We start from the raw sequence: 25,131 nt of genomic DNA, 5'->3' as shown, positions 1-25,131 counted from the left end.
TTACCAGAGGATCACAAATGAAATATGGGAAATCCTTATGCATCACTAGATGAATTTAAAATATCCTTTAGATCAGCATTTCTCAAACAGTGAGCTGTGGCCCCTTTGGGGAGTGGGAGAGGAGTAAACCTTAAATAACTGGTGGGTCGTCGGGCACAATGGCTAAAAAAACACTATTTTTACAAACGTATAGGGTTGGGGAAGTGTTAATAAGACTGTTCACACCATACTTTTGACAAAAATTGGAATGAGTGGCAGTGGTATAATATCTGCACTTAAAATGAGTATAAAACAGAAAAAATCAAATACAAGCCCCAAATAGCTCCCACATCTAAAAGATGCAAATTACAGAGAAAGACTATTAGAATCAGACATGCCCTCACTGAATCATAGGAAAATAAGAGACATGATCATCGCACAAAGTAGAACTAGAGGCACCAAAGGGATACTAGAAAGTTCCTGTTAGTGGAAGAACAAGGATATAATTTACAAGGAGGCAGTAAGTGATACAACAACTGGATATGTTAAAAAATACAATAAGACAAATCAATACCAGAGAGAGATCACTACGAACTTAGCACTGCAACTGTAAGGAATTAGGAGATAATCAGATTTGATCCAATGAAGGAAAGGAAAGCTCCAAATCCTCAGATTAAGAGACACCTCCAGTATCAAAGCACCTCCCTTGAAGGGCTACGAACTGTAGAATTTTTATTACACTTGAGAAATAAGCCTACCTTTAAAAGTGCTGTTAAATCATTATGAAATGACTTCATATGCCGTGGAAGGTATGCAGCACTAGAGAGCTTCACCTGTAGAAAATAAAACAAAATTTCAAGATGGTATTAATGTAAAAAAAAATATGCAGACATAAGCAGAGCTAATGTTGGATATTGAGAGAAAAAAAATAGAACTAGAGGAAACTGTACAAAGCTTTTTAATGTGCAAAAAACTAAACTATCCAATGAGAACCTTTCAGGGAGGGAAGGGAGGTAACTTACTGGTAGTGAAGGGATCTTCATCCAAATACAAAACTAGAGCTAAAATATGATCTCCTGAATTGGATCTATCTTTCCCCTTCTCAGATCAAGTCAATGTGTCCCACATCCCTGTTATGGAGATCTTTATTTATGGGACTGTAAAGCATGCGAAACTAAATAAAATTAGATTGAATGGAGTGTTTACATGCTGCTGTAAGTGGTTACGCAGTGCAGTGCAGTTTCACATTTCAATATAACACTGTATCACAGACACTACGGTACAGTATAACTAAATGTTGTAAAGTGACACTAATGCAATCTTGCCTACAAACAACTGATTTTTTATAATGCTTGAAAATATAAATGGTAAAATGCTCTGGAAGCTTGGAAGCATCAAGCTATGCCTAAAATCTGGGTACTATATCCTATAAAGTTTTTTCTTTTTGACCTAAGCTAAGCCTAATCAAATGTTTGGAGAAACACAGGTCTCCTACCCTACTGCAAGTAAAACTATTAAAAACATTTTTCACATTCTGCAATCTATACGTGTCATCGGCTGCAACTGTCAGCCACTTTAGATGAAAGAGGAAATATCCTCACCATTTATGGTGAAAGACATGCTGGGTTCTTAAGCCAATCAAGCACCCTGTGGGAAAAGTAGCACTCCCCCTCCCAGGAGAGAAGCCCTTACCTCCCAGCACAAACCACTTGAACCCCACGAACACCTCAAAGTGGCCCAGTATCAGAGGCACTATTATTTTTGCTTAAGAATGCATTATGCCTAGTTTTCCAAATAGACATATAAATATAAGGCTTGCCTGGTTTAAGTGCACAGTATAAGAAAAATACAATAGATAAAGTTGCAACATATAGTATGTGCTTTAAATTTAAAGAAATAATTTAGCACATGTCTAACTTTGGAAAACCAAAACAAAATACATGCATATATATAGTTCATTTAAAAAAACTTTGGTAAGACACATAGGCAACAGTTAGGCATCTTTAATCCGTAACATTTCACTTTTTCAAGTGAGAACAGTTGGATCTGAGAGGGACGTGACCTCTCAGTGATTACATTCCCCCTCCTACTACTCTATACCTCTCCTTCCAACAGTATACAAGTCTCCACACAATCGCTTGATCTTCACATTTCAGACTATAGAATAGAACTCTTCTCCAGGCTGAGGGACTGATAACCTCAAATCTTCATCTTCAAGGGTGATGGACTGATTACATCATCTTCACATCTCTACTGCTCCTGCCTAATTTCTGTACTCAACTGAAGAAGCCTACTGTGTAGGCGAAATGTTTCAGAATAAAGTTGCCTAAATGCTGCCTATGTGTCTTACTTACCAACCTGTCAGCATTGCACACCATTTTGATAAAAAAAACTTTGAAGGAAAGTACACTTTGGATAAAATGAAGGGCAACATGCTGCTCTGTACTGTAAATATTAGAGAAAAGTATAGTAGTAGGTGGAATAACAAAGCCAATTCTCCAACTAATGTATTACAGATCTCGTAGTTAGGAAAAAAGTTAACCCTTAAACTGTCTAAACAGATCTACGTTCACATGCGTAGTGCTCCAAAAGTAGATCTATGTTCTTTTTACATATTTTCAAATATAACAAAAAAAAGTAGAGCAATGCTTTTTTACACGTTTTCAAATGTAAAAAAAAAAAAAAAAAAGATCTACGTTTTTTTTACATACTTTCAAATGTTGAAAAAACTTAGATCTACATTTGGACAGTTTAAAGGTTAAACAAATAAAACTTAAAATAATAATTATATTATGAATAATAGTACTAAAATATAATTAATGGCTCTTACTGGACAAAATGAACACTTGACTGGCATATTTTTGTAGCATAGTTCAATATGTTTAATGTAATCCCTTCTCACAGCAAAAACACTTTGACATCCTTTACATATATATGATACATTTCTTTTTTCCTTTTTTTTAAAGCACTCATGATTAATATACTCTCTTTTGAGAGGAAAATCTCTTTTACACAAGTCACAACTGATATTACTTTTGCTACATGTTAATTTAGAACTCTCACATACAGAGGAATATTTTCCACTACTGCTACACAATCCTGAATCCAACCCTCTGACATCATCTGTATAATATTCAAATTCTTCTAGCTTCTTTGCTATTTTTCTTCTCTTTGATGGTAATGTATGTACTATATGATCTACACTTATTTCTTTATCCTCCTTTTCAGTAACACTTTCATCTGTTTCACATTTTGAATTAGTATTCTGAATGCAGGGTTCAGAGTTATTCTCTATTTCCAAATTTATCTCAAATTCAAATTTTCTGAAATGTTTATGATGATTTCCACACACTGGAGAATTCTGCATATTATTTTCAGTTTCCCAATATTTCTCTTCAGTTTTTTTTCCAGCAAAATCAAAGTTTTCAAGCTGATTGTCAATCACATTTTTGTAATACACATGATCACTGGATGAAGATTCTGAGCATTGTAGAACTGGTTCAGACTGTTCCTTGCATCTTTCATCAGATGACACATTTGTTATAAAAAGAATTCTGTCATTACCACCATCGACCATTTCTGTCTCACTTGATTCATCAATGTTTAAAAGATTACTACTTATATTTAATTTATCATTATAAAGCTTAAAAAATAATTCCTTTAGTGTTTTAAGTTCCCTTTTATGATAATCTATTCCAAGTGTCAAACGGTAGCATCTGAAGCAAAGTTTAGAAAAACTGACTGTTTGTTTTATTATGTCTCCAATGACTTTGGACACCTGTGTGCCAGTGTGTCGGAGACGAGCAGTGCCCTTGACACCCCTACCTTTATCTACTGTTCGAGAGCATACAAAACAGCAGTCATGATCAAGTTTGCTTGACATTTTTCTGGAAAAAAAGAAGAGAAAGAAATTAAAAATTATTGGAATAAAACTTCAAAATTAAATATGGTGAAATATCTAATAACTGTATGGTGTTCGTCTCTAACTGTTCTTGACAAAACTTATTATATAGAACTGCTAACAAAATTAAGAAATCACAAACAACAAACATTATCATATCAAGTTCCTCCAAGATTATAAAGCTGATACTCATAATTACAAGACATTGCCAAACCTGTCAGTGTTTCATTATTTAAATAAATGTTTGCCTAGTTGAAGAATTTCAGGGAAACCTTTCACAAATGTTTTTCATGTTGCACTTGGGCTCCTAATATTTTATTATACATGTAATATAGATTTGCTTAGCTCTGATTATGTTGTTATTACACTAATTCTCTAAAGACTTTTGTATTGCTAAGGTAATGTATAACTGCCTAGTTTTCTCTACAGTTATAGTACAGTATACTTTATGTGAGCCATAAGTTATTTAGTGATTTTCACCAGAAATTAGTTGTGTTAATAGTAATGAGTGTTGCAAAAGCCACTGATCTTGTTCAAGAAGCTGTATTGTATTTCTTCTATGCAGTCTGCAGTTTCTTTATGTCTTACATTTTACAAGTTGTAGCGGCAAGTTGTTCCATCAGAGATTGCAATTAATTTCAATGAAGCCATTATTCACATACAAATGTGATCTAGAATGGTCACAAATGGCTCTGAGTTTTGTGAAATCCTAATATTAATCATACGTAATTACCTCATAATAATTATGAAATGAAAACGTTCATTTCCTTGTAAATCTTACAATGTGTAGTTTACATGATATAAAATATTACAAAGAAGGCCACTAGCATGCCTAGGCATTTTGGGCAGACTAATACTAATTCTTATTCTCTTGATATAGGTTATGGAGCAGTACATTTTAATATACATTATTAGATACATACATACATAATTAGATATATACTGCACATAATTAGGTACATACATAATTAGATTCATATTTATTTTTTTATTTTTATTAACACACTGGCTGTTTCCCACCAAGGCAGGGTGGCCCGAAAAAGAAAAACTTTCATCATCATTCACTCCATCACTGTCTTGCCAGAGGCGCGCTTACACTACAGTTATAAAACTGCAATATTAACACCCCTCCTTCAGAGTGCAGACACTGTATTTCCCATCTCCAGGACTCAAGTCCGACCTGCCGGTTTCCCTGAATCCCTTCATAAATGTTACTTTGCTCACACTCCAACAGCATGTCAAGTATTAAAAACCATTTGTCTCCATTCACTCCTATCAAATACGCTCACACATGCTTCCTGGAAGTCCAAGCCCCTTGCACACAAAACCTCCTTTACCCCATCCCTCCAACCTTTCCTAGGCCGACCCCTACCCCGCCTTCCCTCCACTACAGATTGATACACTCTTGAAGTAATTCTGTTTCGTTCCATTCTCTCTACATGTCCGAACCACCTCAACAGCCCTTTCTCAGCCCTCTGGATAACAGTTTCAGCAATCCCGCACCTCCTCCTAACTTCCAAACTACGAATTCTCTGCATTATATTCACACCACACATTGCCCTCAGACATGACATCTCCACTGCCTCCAGCCTTCTCCTCGCTGCAACATTCATCACCCATGCTTCACACCCATATAAGAGCGTTGGTAAAACTATACTCTCATACATTCCCCTCTTTGCTTCCAAGGACAAAGTTCTTTGTCTCCACAGACTCCTAAGTGCACCACTCACCTTTTTCCCCTCATCAATTCTATGATTCACCTCATCTTTCATAGACCCATCCACTGACACGTCCACTCCCAAATATCTGAATACATTCACCTCCTCCATACTCTCTCCCTCCAATCTGATATCCAATCTTTCATCACCTAATCTTTTTATCCTCATAACCTTACTCTTTCCTGTATTCACCTTTAATTTTCTTCTTTTACATACCCTACCAAATTCATCCACCAACCTCTGCAACTTCTCTTCAGAATCACCCAAGAGCACAGTGTCATCAGCAAAAAGCAACTGTGACAACTCCCACTTTATGTGTAATTCTTTATCTTTTAACTCCATGCCTCTTGCCAAGACCCTCGCATTTACTTCACTTACAACCCCATCTATGTACATATTGAACAACCAAGATGACATCACACATCCTTGTCTAAGGCCTACTTTTACTGGGAAATAATCTCCCTCTTTCCTACATACTCTAACTTGAGCCTCACTATCCTCATAGAAACTCTTCACTGCTTTCAGTAACCTACCTCCTATACCATACACCCGCAACATCTTCTACATTGCCCCCCTATCCACCCTGTCATACGCCTTTTCCAAATCCATAAATGCCACAAAAACCTCTTTAGCCTTATCTAAATACTGTTCACTTATATGTTTCACTGTAAACACTTGGTCTACACACCCCCTACCTTTTCTAAAGCCTCCTTGTTCATCTGCTAGCCTACTCTCCGTCATACTCTTAATTCTTTCAATAATAACTCTACCATACACTTTACCAGGTATACTCAACAGACTTATCCCCCTATAATTTTTGCACTCTCTTTTGTCCCCTTTGCCTTTATACAAAGGAACTATGCATGCTCTCTGCCAATCCCTAGGTACCTTACCCTCATCCATACATTTATTAAATAACTGCACCAACCACTCCAAAACTATATCCCCACCGGTGGCCTGGTGGCTAAAGCTTCCGCTTCACACACGGAGGGCCCGGGTTCGATTCCCGGCGGGTGGAAACATTTCGACACGTTTCCTTACACCTGTTGTCCTGTTCACCTAGCAGCAAATAGGTACCTGGGTGTTAGTCGACTGGTGTGGGTCGCATCCTGGGGGACAAGATTAAGGACCCCAATGGAAATAAGTCAGACAGTCCTCGATGACGCACTGACTTTCTTGGGTTATCCTGGGTGGCTAACCCTCCGGGGTTAAAAATCCGAACGAAATCTTATCTTATCTTATCTTATCTTTTAACATTTCTATCTTTATCCCATCAATCCCGGCTGCCTTACTCCCCTTCATTTTACCCACTGCCTCACAAACTTCCCCCACACTCACAACTGGCTCTTCCTCACTCCTACAAGATGTTATTCCTCCTTGCCCTATACACGAAATCACAACTTCCCTATCTTCATCAACATTTAACAATTCCTCAAAATATTCCCTCCATCTTCCCGATACCTCTAACTCTCAATTTAATAACTCTCCTCTCCTATTTTTAACTGATAAATCCATTTGTTCTCTAGGCTTCCTTAACTTATTAATCTCACTCCAAAACTTTTTCTCATTTTCAACAAAATTTGTTGATAACATCTCACCCACTCTCTCATTTGCTCTCTTTTTACACTGCTTCACCACTCTCTTAACCTCTCTTTTTTTTCTCCATATACTCTTCCCTCCTTGCATCACTTCTGCTTTGTAAAAACTTCTCATATGCTAACTTTTTCTCCCTTACTACTCTCTTTACATCATCATTCCACCAATCACTCCTCTTCCCTCCCACACCCACTTTCCTGTAACCACAAACTTCTGCTGAACACTCTAACACTACATTTTTAAACCTACCCCATACATCTTCAACCCCATTGCCTATGCTCTCACTAGCCCATCTATCCTCCAATAATTGTTTATATCTTACCCTAACTGCCTCCTCTTTTAGTTTATAAGCCTTCACCTCTCTCTTACTTGATGCTTCTATTCTCCTTGTATCCCATCTAGATTTATAATAGTGAGGTAATACAAAACATGTAATAATATTACAAATGGTAAATTTAGCAATGGGACCGGATTTGTCTTGGCATGATACATTGTTTCTATTAAAGCTCATATATTGGATGAGTATCTTAGGCAAACTTAGTACTACGAACTTTAGATTTAATAGGTAACAGCTATACGTATTAGGAATTTTATGTTTACAGTCATTTGGGTGGGTGTAAGTGTAAATTAGGGGGAATTACAGATAATGAGAGTAAGACTATATTGTTCTGAATGTGTTCGTGATACAAAAAAGAGAATTTGGTGATTTTCATTTGGTTAGCTAATGATGGGGTATTAGGGAGATAAAATGTTTTTTAATGGTAGTTTTGAAAATGGTGGTCGAGTCTGCGCTTCTAGAATTTTCAAGTAGGGAGTTCCAGATTTTAGGCCCTTTTATGTACATCGAATTTTTGTAGAGGTTTAGCCAGACATGGGAAATGTCACTGAGATTTTTATGTCTGGTATTGTGTCTATGGGTCCTGTTGCAACTATCAAGTGTTTCAGTTCAGGGTTAATATTAGAATTTATGGTTCCATAAATGTAGGTTGCACAGTAGTAGGTGTGAATGTTCTGTACAGCAAGCAGGTTTAGGTCTTGGAAGAGTGGGGGTGTGTGTTGTCTTGCACTGGATTGCATGATAATTCTTACTGCAGCTTTCTGTTGGGTTATTATTGGCTTTAGGTGAGTTGCTGCTGTTGATCCCCAGGCACAAATAGCATAGGTGAGGTAGGGATAGATGAGTGAATAGTACAGTGTGAGGAGGGCTGATTGTGGTAGTTAGTAATGTATCTTGGAGAGGATCCCAACTGTTTTGGATACTTTTGTGTTATTTGTTGGATATGGGTGTTGAATTTCAGGTTGCTCTCAAGAAATTTGCCCTCATTATGTTTAGCAATAAGAGTGTTGTTAATCGTTATGTTCATCTAGGCAACACCTGTTCTGTTCCCAAACAGAATGTAGAAGGTTTTGTCAATATTAAGTGTAAGTTTATTAGTCATCCAGGTCAATATTTTTAAGGTGGGAGATAACATAAGTCGTGTCATCAGCAAAAAGAATAGGTTTAAGGTGTTGTGATACATTAGGAAGATCATTAATGTATAAGAGGAAGAGAAGGGGACCAAGGACACTTCCCCGTGGTACTCCAGTATCCAGCGATCTTATTGATGAGGTTGTGTTAGTAAGGTAGGATTTGAAATATGTAAGTGCGTGGTACCTTTGCTCAATAATAATCCACGTGGAGACAGAAACACAGCAGATTAATTAATCTGTATATATCGAACCCCTCTGGGATCCTCTTCAGATGAAGAAGGGGGGCTGAAATATACAGTTCAATTTATCTCCTGAGTTTCTGCCTCCATGTGGATTATGCCTACGATGGCCTGTCTTCATTAACATGTTCATCATATCATTTTTTTTTTTAAATTTCAATTGTGATGGCACTTACATGCTATCAAAGCTCCTCTTTCTTTCTTATTAGCCAGCATGGGCATCTTCAGTGCTTTCAGCCTTTGAACTTAACTCATATTTTTTTTTTAGCTCTGGTATTTATTCTATAGCCATTATTTGGACCATAATAAAATTATCTCTTGTGATCAACAGTCTATAATGTGTGTATTAGGTAAACACAGATTGCTCAAGAAAACTGTTAATTATGAGATTATATAACTATCTACTTCAATGCAAATGACAAACTCTTCAATATTTTTAAGATATTCCACATAATGTTTGGGAATAAAACTATAAATACTCAATTAAACATATAGGAAAATAATATGCACACTGAAAGACAAAATTAGGTATACATATTGACAGTAACTTAAAATTCAATAATCACATCCAGCACATACTAAAACAATTGCTTGAAGGGTGTACATTCTTTAAAAAATACATTGATATGATGTACAGGGTCTCAGACAACATTAATCACTCTGTATTATTCTCTAATCTATCCTTAGCTCACTTATGGTATATATGCAACGAGTATGACAATGTTCAGCAAATTACCTAAAACCTATTGTAAATCAACAAAAATCTACTCTTAGAATTGATCACTCAATCAGATTCTAGATAATAAAAACCCTTATTGGGTGTTAGTCGACTGGTGTGGGTCGCAGCCTGTGGCAAAACTGACCTAATTTACCCGAAATGCTCTGCATAACAAATGGCTTTCTATATAGAAGTATGTCATTGATGTCAGCTAGGACTGTATACCTTGTACATGTACTTGTAGACAAAAAAAAGATATCATTATTATTATCATATCTACATCTCCACAACTTTTGCTGTTTCCTCTGTATTTAGACTGAGGAAGCCTGGACCAGCAGGCAAAACATCTCATCAATAAAGGTACAGGTATACATAAATACAATTATCACACCTAGTAACGTGTAAATTAACTAAACCTGTAGGGGTCATAAAGCACCTGGGAAAAATATGAGGCACTCAGGTTCGATGCAAGGAAGGGGAAGACAGGTAGGGGTGTTAGAAAAAAAAAAGGGGAGGGGAGGCAGGAAAATGGTGTCCCGAGCAGTGCACCCTGTGGGCACGGGTAGAAAATGGCGCCCCGAGCAGTGTACTCCGTGGGAATGGGTAGAAAATGGTGCCCTGAGCAGTGTATCCTGTGGGCATGGGTAGAAAATGGTGCCCCAAGCAGTGTACCTCGTGGGCACGGGTAGAAAATGGTGCCCCGAGCAGTGTACCCCATGGGCATGGGTAGAAAATGGTGCCCTGAGCAGTGTACCCCATGGGCATGGGTAGAAAATGGTGCCCCAAGCAGTGTACCCCGTGGGCACGGGTAGAAAATGGTGCCCCGAGCAGTGTACCCCATGGGCTTGGGTAGAAAATGGTGCCCTGAGCAGTGTACCCCATGGGCATGGGTAGAAAATGGTGCCCCAAGCAGTGTACCCCGTGGGCACGGGTAGAAAATAGGTGCAATTAGTCACCTCGATTAGTGATCTCTTTTCTGCTACAAGTAATTTGCTCAGATGTTCTCCTTCACGATACTTGCAAGTTACTCAGAGGTTCTTCTTCAGGATACGAGTAGTTTGCTGATTATTAAACAAAAAACATGGGGGAGCGCTAAACCCCTAGGGATTAAACAGCGCCTGTGGGGGGGGGGAGAATGGAAGGTATTCAGACTCACAAGTTGGAGCACAGATCCAATTCCCTAGATCCAGAGCCCCTCACCAGCGTGAAGGAACCTCCCTAGAGTGGTCAGTAGTTTGCTAAGAGGTTTCTTCTTCTCCCGACGACTGCACGAATTGTGATGTAGAATTACTATAGCTGTGTTGCTTCAGCAATGTCTGTCGTCACTGCAGCTGCTTACAGAATCAACGTCCTAGTTGTTGTTGCTGTTGTTTGGGTTTAAAGGACCACTGACAGCATACGCCGTATCGAGCCCTGCCTTCCAGCGCTCGGAAAAGGAACCTTGACCTAAGTGGAAGGATGATGCCTAATGCGCCCTGAAGCCAGCAAGAATACTCAGGTACAGGCCAAGATCTCCTGACGGTCTGGAGGGTCAAACCCCTCCCCATTGAGAAGGAGAGATAGGGCTACAGATTGTACTCTAAACGTGCACAAGTCCGCACGGAGAATAGTCCGTGCAGAGTGGTAACGTGGACACCACAATAGGAAGTGTTCCACCGTCCCAGGCCGAGAGGGACACCACGGGCAGTACGGAGAGTACGTCATCCGAAGCCGGTGCAGATGAGCTGCCAGTCGTGAGTGCCCAACCCGGAGGCGAGTCAGTGCAAAATCCACCGAGCGATTGGGACGGCGAGCCCCAAGGGTAGAGGCCATTGAAAGATCGGACAGGAGGATCTGGAGCGTACCAGATCCTCCTGCCATAAATGGAGGACTTCCTTCCAAACAGTCCTTGTGAAATCACTGCGGCCCAGTGCAAGACGGGTAATGATAGGAAGTGCGTGTGCAAGGGAGGCCGCTCGATCAGCCACTTCATTGCCCCGAATGCCAACATGGGCCGGTAGCCACTGAAGGGAGATATTCCAACCCGGACTCCGCAAGAAACGCTGAAGAAGAAACTGCATCTGTCGGAGGTAGGGACCGTGGACGAACAGAGCACAAAAGTGTCAGGGAAGACTGGGAATCAGAGAAGAGAACCACAGGCTGAAGTGAAGAAGGCACCAGAAGACGTAGAAGAAGTTCGTGCTGAACCGTCTGTGTAGATGAAGAATGAAAAACCATACTTGGCAGCACAAAACTCTTCAAAAAGAAATACAGCTAACCTGAGGGGTTTCCTGTTCTCGTAAGGCCAATCCGAGTGGATGTACCGTGTCAGGTCCATCCAGGAAGGGGGGACCAGAGAATGGAGAGGGAAGGGAGTCATCACCAGCGCAGGGAGTGAGATGTAGATGAATGGTCAGCAGGGAGTGAGAGGTAGGCCAGGGAACGTTGGGCACTGGCCACAAAGGAAGGCTGAACCAAACGTGGGGAGACAGAGGCTGCCTTCCACATCCGTGTAGAGAGGTGGCAGAGGTGAGTACAAGGCAGAGAGGCCATTTGATGGAGTCGTAAACTGTTCCTCGCGTCTCACTGATGAGAGGGGGACTATCCTAGACTTCGCTTCCAAGGCTGCAAACAGAACACAAAGAGTAGTAGTAAACAGTGAAGTCTGAGGCGGCTACGGTGAAAAGCTCTGAACCACAAGGCATAGTGCTCGCTCCCATCATGTTCCTCATCCTCATATCTGACATAGACAGGAATATAAGCCACAGCGCCGTGTTTCCTTTGCGGATGACACCCAAATTTACCTGACAATGTCCTCCATTGAAGACACCACAAGACTCTAGGCGGACATCAACTAAATCCTTAAATGGACCGCAGAAAACAATATGAAGTTCAACGATGAGAAATTTTAACTATTCCGATATGGAAAATGTGAGATCAAAACTACTTCGGAGTATAAAGCAAATTCCAACCACACAATTCAAAATTCAAATTCAAATTCAAATTCAAAGTTTATTCTCTATAAGGATTACAATGCTGAGTTTACAGAAATTTGGTTATTGTTTGGTTTACATGTAGTAAAATTGTGATTACAGAGTGTACCACTAGAACGCTTAGCATGGCTAGGCATTTCGGGCATACTTAGTTTTATTCTTAATTGTAAAATATTACAAATTATGAGGTAAGTTGGTATTATGGCTAAGTGACTAAATACTAGTGCGGAAAACTAATGTAAAAGACCTGGGAGTGATTATGTCAGAAGACCGCACCTTCAAAGACCATAACATTGTATCAATCGCATCTGCTAGAAAAATGACAGGATAGATAATGATAGATAATGGCCCGGTGGTCTGGTGGCTAAAGCTCCCGCTTCACTCACGGAGAGCCCGGGTTCGATTCCCGGCGGGTGGAAAAATTTCGACACGTTTCCTTACACCTGTTGTCCTGTTCACCTAGCAGCAAATAGGTACCTGGGTGTTAGTCGACTGGTGTGGGTCGCATCCTGGGGGACAAGATTAAGGACCCCAATGGAAATAAGTTAGACAGTCCTCGATGACGCACTGACTTTCTTGGGTTATCCTGGGTGGCTAACCCTCCGGGGTTAAAAATCCGAACGAAATCTTATCTTATCTTAACCTTCAAAACTAGAGATGCAAAGCCCATGATGACACTTTTCAGTTGCTTGTTCTATCTAGGCTGGAATATTGCTGCACACTAACAGCACCTCTCAAGGCAGGTGAAATTGCTGACTTAGAAAATGTACAGAGAACCTTCACGGCTCGCATAACGGAGATAAAACACCTCAATTACTGGGAACGCTTGAAGTTCCTGAACCTGTATTCCCTAGAACACTTGGAAAATCCTAGAGGGACTAGTACCAAACCTGCACACGAAAATCACTCCCTATGGAAGCAAAAGACTCGGCAGACGATACAACATCGCAGGGGTGTCACTAGCACGTTAAGAGACAACACAATAAGTGTCAGGGGCCCAAGACTGTTCAACTGCCTCCCAGCATACATAAGGGGGATTACCAATAGACCCCTGGCTGTCTTCAAGCTGGCACTGGACAAGTAAAGAAGGAAAGAAACACGCCCAATGTTTCTACCCTGGCGGGAATTTACCCTATTCCAAACTACCATTCCTCCGTTTCCCCCCAAACTACTTCTTAAATCACAGCCTGAGCTTCGTCTTGAAGCCAAACAGGATGCCTTAAGCTGTATTGATAACTTAATCACACAGAACACTCTCAAATTATTTGCATCGATGGTTCTGTTCACCAGTCCACTGGTGCAGCTGGTAGTGCTGCTGTTGTCATACAGAGTGATTGCTCTCAAAGAAATTGGAGCACGCATCCATAACTGGGCCTCTACCCTCCAAACAGAACTGTTTGCCATACTCCTTGCACTCAAATGCGTCCATGTATCTAAGGTTGACACTTTATTTGTAACTGATTCTCTGTCATCCATAAATGCTCTCGACTCATTAAGTATAAATTGTGGCATGCTTGTGTCAGAAGCCAGACACAGGTATGGTAAGATTGTGGACAGTGGAGTCAGAGTGCACATGCTGTGGATTCCATCTCACATTGGTTGTGGAAATTTATTTGGTCCCTAAAGTTCCACAGGACAGATCCAGCATGGCTGTACGGGACGGCTGAGCTGGATGGCCCTTATACCCCACCCAAACAAATAGCATTCTCTCTCGTTGGCATGGATTGTTGGTAAGGTTATTTAATTTATAGATTTACTCTTCAGGGAAGGAGTAGGTAGTTTTACTGGTAGTACACTAATATCAGGATTATTGAGACAACTGTAGATAATAATAATGTAGACCTAAGACCTTAACATAGGTAGTAATAGGCCGATAATGTAGGCAAACACTAGGATAAGTTAGCTAGGGAAAACTGGCAGCCTAGTTTGAACGAAGAGACGAGGGTCTGGAAGAGGGACCAGCTCGTTCTTCTTAAGACAGACACCAACTGGACAAGACGTGCCGTGATCAGCAGACGGTGCCCCCACGTGTCTTCACATTTGAGACCTGGGGAAATCTGGTAGAGGCACCTCGATGTACCGTAGATGACCTCCGTCAGGCCCATACAGTAAGACAAGACCTCCTTTATCTCGTAGATTTCTGGCCAGTGTCTGGGGAGATTGTGAGTGAGTTTATCTGTGGGCCTGTGTTGCAGCTGGCAGAGCATGCCCAGTAAGTACCAGTGTCTCAGAGCAGTCTGGAAGCTAGTGTCTGAGTCTGCATAGTTATACTAGGGGATACATACCCTCTTGGATATAGGAATTTCTGAGGTGCAGGCAGGACACTAATAACGATTGAATATTGCAGGAATTAAGGCTCCCGGTTGCACGTGATTTCTGAGGGAAAGTCCAAAGGGGCTAAGGCTAAGCTTAGGGAAGTTGAAGATCAGGATAAATGCTGCAACACCAAGTAAGTTAGTCCTTTATACGTGCATGCAGGCGAGTTTCTTGCAACACCAATCATTTGTGAAAATCTGTCCTATAAGCCACTTGTGAGGCTGAGGTACCCACCTCAGAGCTCGGTGTCAACAGAGTTTGCCAGGGTAGGTGACTCACTTGGAGGCAGTCCACACAAATTTTCACATTGGTCTTCGGATGCATGATAGAACTGATAAATTGGCTAAACTGTATGCTTTCAAAGAGGGAGTAGATTACAATCTTCGGTTGTCAGCTAGCAGTTTGAGATTAATAATACGAAAGAACTTCATCTGAATTTTATTGACTTAAGACTTAGGGAGACTGATACCAGTCAGTCCATCTATCATTATTCTATCATGCAGGAGGAGCCACATGTCTATGGTACATCCAACAAAATAAGCCGACTCTTGGATGTCACTACCCCCCGGCTCCGGCTGGGTTACAAGTATTTTTGGCAGGTAAAATCACCACCACCAGATGTAGACCAAACGAAATGTAAACTTTGCCAGATGGACTGGTGTCACACCTTGGGTCATTATGTACTGGAGTGCGATAAAATTAATGAATTCAGAGACAACTCACTCAGAAATGTTCAAGATATGTCTAAACATTTTATCCACAGTGGTATATTACAGACCATTCTGGAAAAATACCCTGACTTTGCTCCCTGTAAATAAAGCATTACCACGTGTGTGTGTGTGTGTGTGTGTGTGTGTACTCACCTAATTGTACTCACCTAATTGTGGTTGCAGGGGTCGAGACTCAGCTCCTGGCCCCGCCTCTTCACTGATCGCTACTAGGTCCTCTCCCTCTCTGCTTCCTGAGCTTTGTCATACCTCTTCTTAAAACTATGAATGGTTCCTGCCTCCACTACTTCACTTGCTAGGCTATTCCACTTCCTGACGACTCTATGACTAAAGAAATACTTCCTAACGTCCCTGTGACTCGTCTGAGTCTTCAGCTTCCAGTTGTGACCCCTTGTTTCTGTGTCCCCTCTCTGGAACATCCTATCTCTGTCCACCTTGTCTATTCCCCGCAGTATCTTGTATGTCGTTATCATGTCTCCCCTGACCCTTCTGTCCTCCAGTGTCGTCAGTCCGATTTCCCTCACCCTTTCCTCGTACGACATTCCCCCGAGCTCTGGGACTAGCCTTGTTGCAAACCTTTGTATTTTCTCTAACTTCTTGACGTGCTTGACCAGGTGAGGGTTCCAGACTGGTGCTGCATATTCCAGTATGGGCCTAACATACATAGTGTACAGTGTCTTGAACGATTCCTTATTAAGGTATCGGAACGCTATTCTCAGGTTTGCCAGGCGCCCGTATGCTGCAGCAGTTATTTGGTTGATGTGTGCCTCCTGTGACATGCTCGGTGTTATGGTCATCCCAGAGTCTTTCTCCCTGAGTGAGGTCTGTAGTCTTTGTCCACCTAGCCTATACTCTGTCTGCGGTCTTCTTTGCCCCTCCCCAATCTTCAGGACTTTGCATTTGGCAGGGCTGAATTCAAGAAGCCTGTTTCTGGACCACATGTCCAGCCTGTCCAGGTCTCTTTGCAGTCCTGCCTCATCCTCATCCGATTTAATTCTTCTCATCACTTCACATCATCTGCGAATAGGGACACTTCAGAGTCTATTCCTTCCATCATGTCGTTCACATATTGTGGAGCAGTGCCGCTGGTCACAGGCGTCCACTGTGATACCTCTTCACGTACCATGACTCGTTGCTGCCTCCCTGTCAGATATTTCCTGATCCATTGCAGTGCCCTCCCTGTTATATGCGCCTGATCCTCCAGCTTCTGCACTAATCTCTTGTGGGGAACTCCGGGTTTTCTCGTGTTTTCACGGTCGCTCTTACGTGCTAGAACTTTAATTTGTGCCATCAATCCTATACGATACATCCCTCTAGCGCCTGGAACCAATCTTGGGCGGAAAACATTATATACTGAGTCAAAAAAGGAGAATTAGTGTGCACTACCTAGCAGAGTTTACTGCCAGAGGGGAATCATAGGCCTGTGTTCCGTGTGCAAAATAATAATAATAGAACTTTTCTTTGTCAGAGGAAAGAAAGTCTCCCTGATAACATTGTGTATACATAGTGTATAGTGTATACTACAGTGGCTCCCTAGTATATAGATGATAAAGGCTAAAGTGTCATTTGAAAACAGGTGAATTTGTAAATGAAGTGATAAGCCTATAGAGGCAGGTGCCAGAAGTCGCCAGAATCTTACCACAGTGGTCAGCTGTTTTAATAATCTTCCTGGCCTGCTAGTGTACTCGCATATAATCTAGTGATACCAGTGAATAGCAGAATACAGTGTTGTAGTAGCAACTAACCAGTATTATAATGGTACTTAGTGGAGTGGAGTGACTTTCATTAGTTTCTTTTTTCTTGAAATACCAGACGTATACTGTGAATTTCATATAACCTGTAGTTACCAGCGGTCGCAATATACACAACGAGAAGCAATTATTACTACAGAAAAAGCGTCCTTCCTCCAAAATTTCCACCAGTCAACTATAGTGATAATATAGCATTTATTGTGGTGGAGACGAAAAAAAAAACTAGAAAAGCTAGATACAGCGATTGATAAACAAGGGTTGAGGCTCGACCGTTCGTCACTGTAGGAGCTGCCAGAAATCACCGGTTCTTCAACACGCAAGTTATACTTTTGTATCAATCAAATCACATATTACTCGGGTAGATAATTTCAAGTAGATCCTTCATGTGTTAGCCCAAATCACCGACTAGTATGTTTTAAATAAGTGACCCACTGATCAGATCAGATCGACTGGTCCGAACCCTCGACTGGTCCGAACCCTTGATGGTCCAAACCCTTGACTGGTCTGAACCCTTGATGGTCCGAACCCTTGACTGGTTTCAAATGGTTTCGTTGGACAATAAAGCAGACTGTAAACGGATGGGGTTGTAGGCGCCCTTATCAAACACAAACAATAAATATAAATCAGGAACGTACACGGTAAGCTGTCCAATTAGTTAGAAATAGAAATACAAATAGCTAGAGCTTCATTTAAGGAGGTTATTAATAGAGTATTCAAGAGGTTGCTAGTAGAATTACAGTAAATCAACCACTCAAATCATTATGAAGCTCTGTGTAGTCTGCAGTCAATCAAACAAACGGGCTTCCACATGGATAAATTGTCATTTTTGTGGAAATTGGTGTCACGCCCCTTGTGCAGATATCCAAGAACTAGCTACAAGCAGTATTAAAACAGGGAAGTGTTTTTGGGTATGCCCAAATGAGGAAAATCTGTGGACTAAAATCACAAGGGTATTAAAAGAGGATAACATCAAAGCTGCTTTCATAGACAACCTGGAAGCTTTCTACAACAGATGGGAACATAAAAAGTCTGGGCTGAATGGTACTGCCCTTGATACTGGCCATGTAGTCACAAACTGGGCTGAATGGTACTGCCCTTGATACTGGCCATGTAGTCAGAAACTGTAAGGCTGGAGGTGATGTCCTGGTAGTCAGTAAATGTGAAGGGAGGTGCTGATAGTGCTGTCTGTCTGGGAGACAGTAATGGTGAAGCTGGAGGTGCTGTCCTGGGAGACAGTAATGGTGAAGCTGGAGGTGCTGTCCTGGGAGACAGTAATGGTGAAGCTGGAGGTGCTGTCCTAGGGAGAGTACAGTAACAGTGGTGAAGCTGGAGGTGCTGTCCTGGGAGACAGACAGGTAATGGTGAAGCTGGAGATTTTGAAGCTGGAGATTTTGTCCAGGTAGTCGGGAATTATACGCAGGAAGGAATACATATAAATGACCTCATAGGGGACAGGAGCCGTAGTGGGGAAACAAGTGTAGTCAAAGATAAGATAAAACCAATATTGCAAACTAGAAATACCACAGGAAATAGCAAACAAGAGGACTCCACTAGCTATAGTGAGGATATATTACCAAAAACAACTGGTGGGAGCTCCATTGTTGGTGCTAGGGAGGATAGGAATAAGACAGGGAAACATGCACCAACAGGGAATACAGTCACAGAAACCCAAGGCAAACGGAAACCAAGCCTGTGCACATACTATGCACTTGGTATCTGCAGACATGGGAAATCTGGAAAAACAGACGGGACGTGCAACTATGACCACCCTAGAAAATGCCATGCCCATATGACAACAGGAAAATGCAAACTCCCTTCCTGTAAGCTTTTTCACCCTGAAATGTGTACCTCTTCAGTACAGGAAAGACTGTGCTATAACTTAAATTGCCAGGCACACCATCTAAAGGGTACAAAAAGATACAAAACATCCAGGCCATGGGAAAACCTGGGTAGCCACAGCCACTCAAGAGGGAGAGGTTTTTTAGTGCCAGGAAGGAAAAAAACTGGCAGGAAATGGCAGAAATCGTACACCAAATCCAGTCATTCCTGGAGTGGAACCACAGTCGATGGCCTCCACTCCAAACCAACAGATACAGATACTAATGCCGGAAAAAAAATCCCCCCCAGTACCAACAATACCACCAGTCCGATGACATTCTTCTTTGCAAATATACAGGGTCCAGCAACAAACAACAAAATACCTTTCATCCGTGGACTGCTTGCAGAGGCAAAGGCAATGTTCGCGGCTTTCACTGAGACCCACATAAAGGATCACTTGGACAACGAAATATGGATCCCAGGTTACAACCTATACAGATGTGACAGAGTAAACAGGCAAAAGGGGGGGAGGGGGGTTGGCCTGTACATTGCAGAGTCACTTGTTTGCACAGAACTGCTAAATGCCTCAAATGATGTAGTGGAAGTTTTAGCAGTAAAGGTCGAGAACCAAAACCTAGTCATTGTGGTAGTCTACAAGCCTCCGGATGCAACATCCCAGCAATTCCAGGAACAGCTGTTAAAAATTGACCACTGTCTGGAAAATCTTCCAGCTCCTGCACCCAACATCTTGCTCCTGGGGGATTTCAACTTAAGGCACCTAAAATGGAGGAATATAGCAAATAATATTGTTGCAGTAATAACACCAGGAGGCAGCTCTGATGAAAACTCACACTCACACGAGCTTTTAAATCTCTGCACAAAATTCAATTTAAACCAGCAAATAATAGAGCCTACTAGACTGGAGAATACACTAGACCTCATCTTCACTAACAATGATGATCTGATAAGAAATGTCACCATATCAAAAACAATATACTCAGATCACAACATAATTGAGGTTCAGACATGTATGCGTGGAGCCCCAGACCGACATAATGAGACTAGTCACGAGGGAGCATTCACCAAATTCAACTTCAATAACAAAAACATAAAGTGGGACCAAGTAAACCAAGTCCTAACCGATATAAGCTGGGAAGATATACTAAGCAACACAGACCCCAACGTATGCCTAGAACAGATTAACTTGGTGGCACTCGATGTATGCACAAGGCTTATTCCTCTAAGAAAAAGGAGGAGTAGATGTAAAATAGAAAGAGACAGGCGCTCCCTTTACAGGCGACGGAAAAGAATAACAGAGCGGCTAAAAGAGGTCAATATATCTGAAATGCGTAGGGAGACACTGGTCAGAGAAATAGCAAGCATCGAACTCAAGCTAAAGGAATCTTATAGGAGTCAGGAATCGCGGGAAGAACTAAAAGCCATAAATGAAATAGAAAGAAACCCAAAGTATTTCTTCTCCTATGCCAAATCAAAGTCGAGAACAACATCCAGTATTGGGCCCCTACTTAAACAAGATGGGTCCTACACAGATGACAGCAAGGAAATGAGTGAGCTTCTCAAGTCCCAATATGACTCGGTTTTTAGCAAGCCGCTAACCAGACTGAGAGTCGAAGACCAAAACGAATTTTTTATGAGAGCCACAAAATTTGGTTAACACAAGCCTATCCGATGTTATCCTGATGCCAAATGACTTCGAACAGGTGATAAATGACATGCCCATGCACTCTGCCCCAGGACCAGACTCATGGAACTCTGTGTTCATCAAGAACTGCAAGAAGCCCCTATCACGAGCCTTTTCCATCCTATGGAGAGGGAGCATGGACACGGGGGTCGTCCCACAGTTACTAAAAACAACAGACATAGCCCCACTCCACAAAGGGGGCAGTAAAGCAACAACAAAGAACTACAGACCGATAGCACTAACATCCCATATCATAAAAATCTTTGAAAGGGTCCTAAGAAGCAAGATCACCACCCATCTAGAAACCCATCAGTTACACAACCCAGGGCAACATGGGTTTAGAACAGGTCGCTCCTGTCTGTCTCAACTATTGGATCACTACGACAAGGTCCTAAATGCACTAGAAGATAAAAAGAATGCAGATGTAATATATACAGACTTTGCAAAAGCCTTCGACAAGTGTGACCATGGCGTAATAGCGCACAAAATGTGTGCTAAAGGGATAACAGGAAAAGTCGGTCGATGGATCTATAATTTTCTCACTAACAAAACACAGAGAGTAGTCGTCAACAGAGTAAAGTCCAAGGCAGCTACGGTGAAAAGCTCTGTTCCACAAGGCACAGTACTCGCTCCCATCTTGTTCCTCATCCTCATATCCGACATAGACAAGGATGTCAGCCACAGCACCGTGTCTTCCTTTGCAGATGACACCCGAATCTGCATAACAGTGTCTTCCATTGCAGACACTGCAAGGCTCCAGGCGGACATCAACCGAATCTTTCAGTGGGCTGCAGAAAACAATATGAAGTTCAATGATGAGAAATTTCAATTACTCAGATATGGTAAACACGAGGAAATTAAATCTTCATCAGAGTACAAAACAAATTCTGGCCACAAAATAGAGCGAAACACCAACGTCAAAGACCTGGGAGTGATCATGTCGGAGGATCTCACCTTCAAGGACCATAACATTGTATCAATCGCATCTGCTAGAAAAATGACAGGATGGATAATGAGAACCTTCAAAACTAGGGAGGCCAAGCCCATGATGACACTCTTCAGGTCACTTGTTCTATCTAGGCTGGAATATTGCTGCACACTAACAGCACCTTTCAAGGCAGGTGAAATTGCTGACCTAGAAAATGTACAGAGAACCTTCACGGCGCGCATAACGGAGATAAAACACCTCAATTACTGGGAGCGCTTGAGGTTCCTGAACCTGTATTCCCTGGAACGCAGGCGGGAGAGATACATGATTATATACACCTGGAAAATCCTAGAGGGACTAGTACCGAACTTGCACACGAAAATCACTCACTACGAAAGCAAAAGACTTGGCAGACGATGCAACATCCCCCCAATGAAAAGCAGGGGTGTCACTAGCACGTTAAGAGACCATACAATAAGTGTCAGGGGCCCGAGACTGTTCAACTGCTTCCCAGCATACATAAGGGGGATTACCAACAGACCCCTGGCAGTCTTCAAGCTGGCACTGGACAAGCACCTAAAGTCGGTTCCTGACCAGCCGGGCTGTGGCTCGTACGTTGGTTTGCGTGCAGCCAGCAGCAACAGCCTGGTTGATCAGGCTCTGATCCACCAGGAGGCCTGGTCACAGACCGGGCCGCGGGGGCGTTGACCCCCGGAACTCTCTCCAGGTAAACTCCAGTTCCCTTCTGTGCTGTCTTCCCATCAGTCTTTATTTTTGATGCTATGTTATTTTCATACTGTCAGTGGGCCTCCCTCCTTACCTGTGCATACTCGTTCCTGGCTCTGTGACTAATCTCCCTATTTTTGTGTGTTCTCTGCCTTCTGTACTTCTTCCATTCTCTATTGCACTTTGTTTTTGCCTCCTTACACCGTCGGGTAAACCAGGGGCTCGTTCTGGTCTTCCCATTGTTTCTGTTGCCTTTGGGAATAAACCTTTCCACTGCCTCCTTGCATTTTGTTGTTACATATTCCATCATTTCATTTACTGGCTTTCCTGCCAGTTCTCTGTCCCATGGAACCTCCTGCAGGAAGTTCCTCAACCCTATGTAGTCCCCTCTTTTATAGTCTGGCTTTTCCCATTCAACTCCTGTTACTCTCTCCACTTGCAACTCTACTATGTATTCAAAGCACAGAACCACGTGGTCACTAGCTTCTAGGGGACTCTCATATGTGATGTCCTCAATGTCTGAACTGCCCAGGGTGAACACAAGGTCCAATCTTGCTGGTTCATCCTCCTCTCTCACTCTGGCAGTGTCCTTAACATGTTGGTGCATGAGGTTTTCCAGCACCACATCCAACATCTTGGCTCTCCATGTTTCGGGACCATCATGTGGCTCTAGGTTTTCCCAGTCAATCTCCCTGTGGTTGAAATCCCCCATAACCATCAACTTTGCTCTGCTGGAGTGAGCTCTTCTTGCCACCTCAGCTAGTGTGTCCACCAGTGCTCTGTTGCTCTCTTCATATTCCTCTCTTGGCCTCCTGCAGTTCTGTGGTGGATTATACATCACTGCAATGACCACCTTGTGCTCCCCAGACTGAAGTGTACCTACTATGTAGTCCCTTTCTCCTGTCTCGTCCATGCCTCCCATTTTCTCAAATTTCCATCGATTTTTTATGAGCAGAGCAACCCCTCCTCCCCCTCTGCCCCTTCTATCTTTCCTCATGATCTGGTATCCTGGTGGGAAGATTGCATCTGTTATTGTCTCCATGAGTTTTGTTTCTGTAACTGCTGTGATGTCTGGGGACTTCTCATTGATTCTTTCTTGCCATTCCTCTTATTTATTCGTTAATCCATCCGCATTTGTGTACCAAACCTTCAACTTCTGTTCTAATACTGTAACTGTGGTCCTGGGGGAATACTGGGGTTGGGAGAGCAGGAGCCCTGGTGGGGGCCTGTGGTGAGTTGCAGTGGAGGTGGAGGAAGAGCTCCCATAGGGGGTTGCTGTAGGGTAGGGTTCGTGGTGCAGGGGGTGGGAACAAAGGGATCGGTGTGTGATGGTTGGTTTGGATTGTTCAGTTGCCTTGGGGGTGTCGTGGCTGGAGTCCTTCTGCAGGTGTTTCTGGGGGTGTGCTTGTCCTTCCACCTGTTCCTGGGTTATTCTGCTCTCCTTTTTCATTTCCTCCCATTCCTCCTTTCGTTTTTGCACTCTCTCTTTCAGTATTATCCTTTCCTCCTGTGTTCTGTCTCGATCGAGGTACACACTCATGAACTCCTGTTTGCCTCTCAGCCATGCTTTCTCCTGCAGGATCATGGTTCGAGTTGATTCTGCCTTGAAAATTACTTTGAGAGGCCGATTCCTTTTCTTTGTGAACCACCCGATTCTCTGAAAATTTGCCACCTGGGTCATGTCTCCCCCGCCTATCACCTTCATGATACCTTCAATCGCTTTTTTCTCTTCCTGCTTTCTTTCATCATAAGTTTCCCCTTCAGCTTCGTCTAGCCCATAGACAAAAACTGATTTCTCCCTTTCCACCTCCCACTGTGACTCCCATTGCATCCTCTGAGGTGTTTTAGTTCCTTCCCATGGAGTGTTCCTTTAGTCCCTTCCTTAGCTGTGGCCCCTATGCTCATTGGTTTGTCCTTCCTGCTCACCTGTTTCTGGCCCCCACAAGTGTCTGGTAAGGTCCGCACATGTCCTAGTTCCTTCAATGTCTTCCAATCTCTCATTCTGTCCTAGTGTGCTCCCTGTCTTTGTTTTGGCCCCATGTGGGTTTGACAGGACCTCTGCATACAGTTTAGCTTCCATGCTCCCTTTAGATCCTTTGCCTGTGTCTGATGTAAACATTGCTGATGCTACTTCTGTATTATCTTTGTCTCTAGGCTGTTTCAGATCTCTCAGCTCCTCTTCTAATCTCTGTATCTTGGCTTCTGCTACTGTGGCATGTTGCTCCCACCTTCTGCATTCTGCTGCTAACCTCTCCTCCATCTTCCTTGCAAGCTCATCTAGCCTCCTTCCCCAGTCTTCCTTTTTTTGAGCTCTGCCTCCCAGTCCTCCCTCCCAGATTCGTCCTTCTGGCCCTTTGTTCTCATCCTAGTTCTAGGTTGCCCCACTGCACCACAGAAGGAAGAGGGAGAGATGGTTAGGGGGAGGGGAATAGATGGTTTGGGGGAGTGGGGATGGATGGTTATGGGGGAGGGGGAGAGGTGGTTGGGGGAGGGGGTTAGATGGTTTGGGGGAGGGGTTAGATGGTTTGGGGGAGGGGTAGGTGGCTAAGGGGAGGGGAAGAGGTGGTTA

The 25,131-nt window shown here is 42.5% G+C and overlaps 1 protein-coding gene across 2 annotated transcripts in view; it reads right to left on the bottom strand.

Annotated features, from left to right (window-relative positions):
- Positions 1-11,075, bottom strand: part of LOC128695146 (zinc finger protein 525) — a 34,330-nt gene extending 23,255 nt beyond the window's left edge. Inside the window, exons 1-3 of one of the 2 annotated variants that reach the window (XM_053785602.2) lie at positions 10,822-11,075; positions 2,810-3,866; positions 738-812 (exon numbers count right to left, since the gene is read on the bottom strand). In XM_053785602.2, the coding sequence (XP_053641577.2) occupies positions 738-812; positions 2,810-3,862 (1,128 nt within the window). In that variant the 5' untranslated portion in view covers positions 3,863-3,866; positions 10,822-11,075. Of the gene's footprint in view, positions 1-737; positions 813-2,809; positions 3,867-10,777 lie in introns of both variants that reach the window. The other variant, XM_053785601.2, reaches the window with a different exon arrangement.
- Between the last annotated feature and the right edge of the window lie 14,056 nt (positions 11,076-25,131).

The sequence above is a fragment of the Cherax quadricarinatus genome, chromosome 35 (assembly GCF_038502225.1).
Source record: "Cherax quadricarinatus isolate ZL_2023a chromosome 35, ASM3850222v1, whole genome shotgun sequence".
Classification (NCBI taxonomy): domain Eukaryota; kingdom Metazoa; phylum Arthropoda; class Malacostraca; order Decapoda; family Parastacidae; genus Cherax; species Cherax quadricarinatus.
Note: the sequence above shows the minus strand (reverse complement) of the source record. Positions and strands in the feature narration are given on the sequence as shown.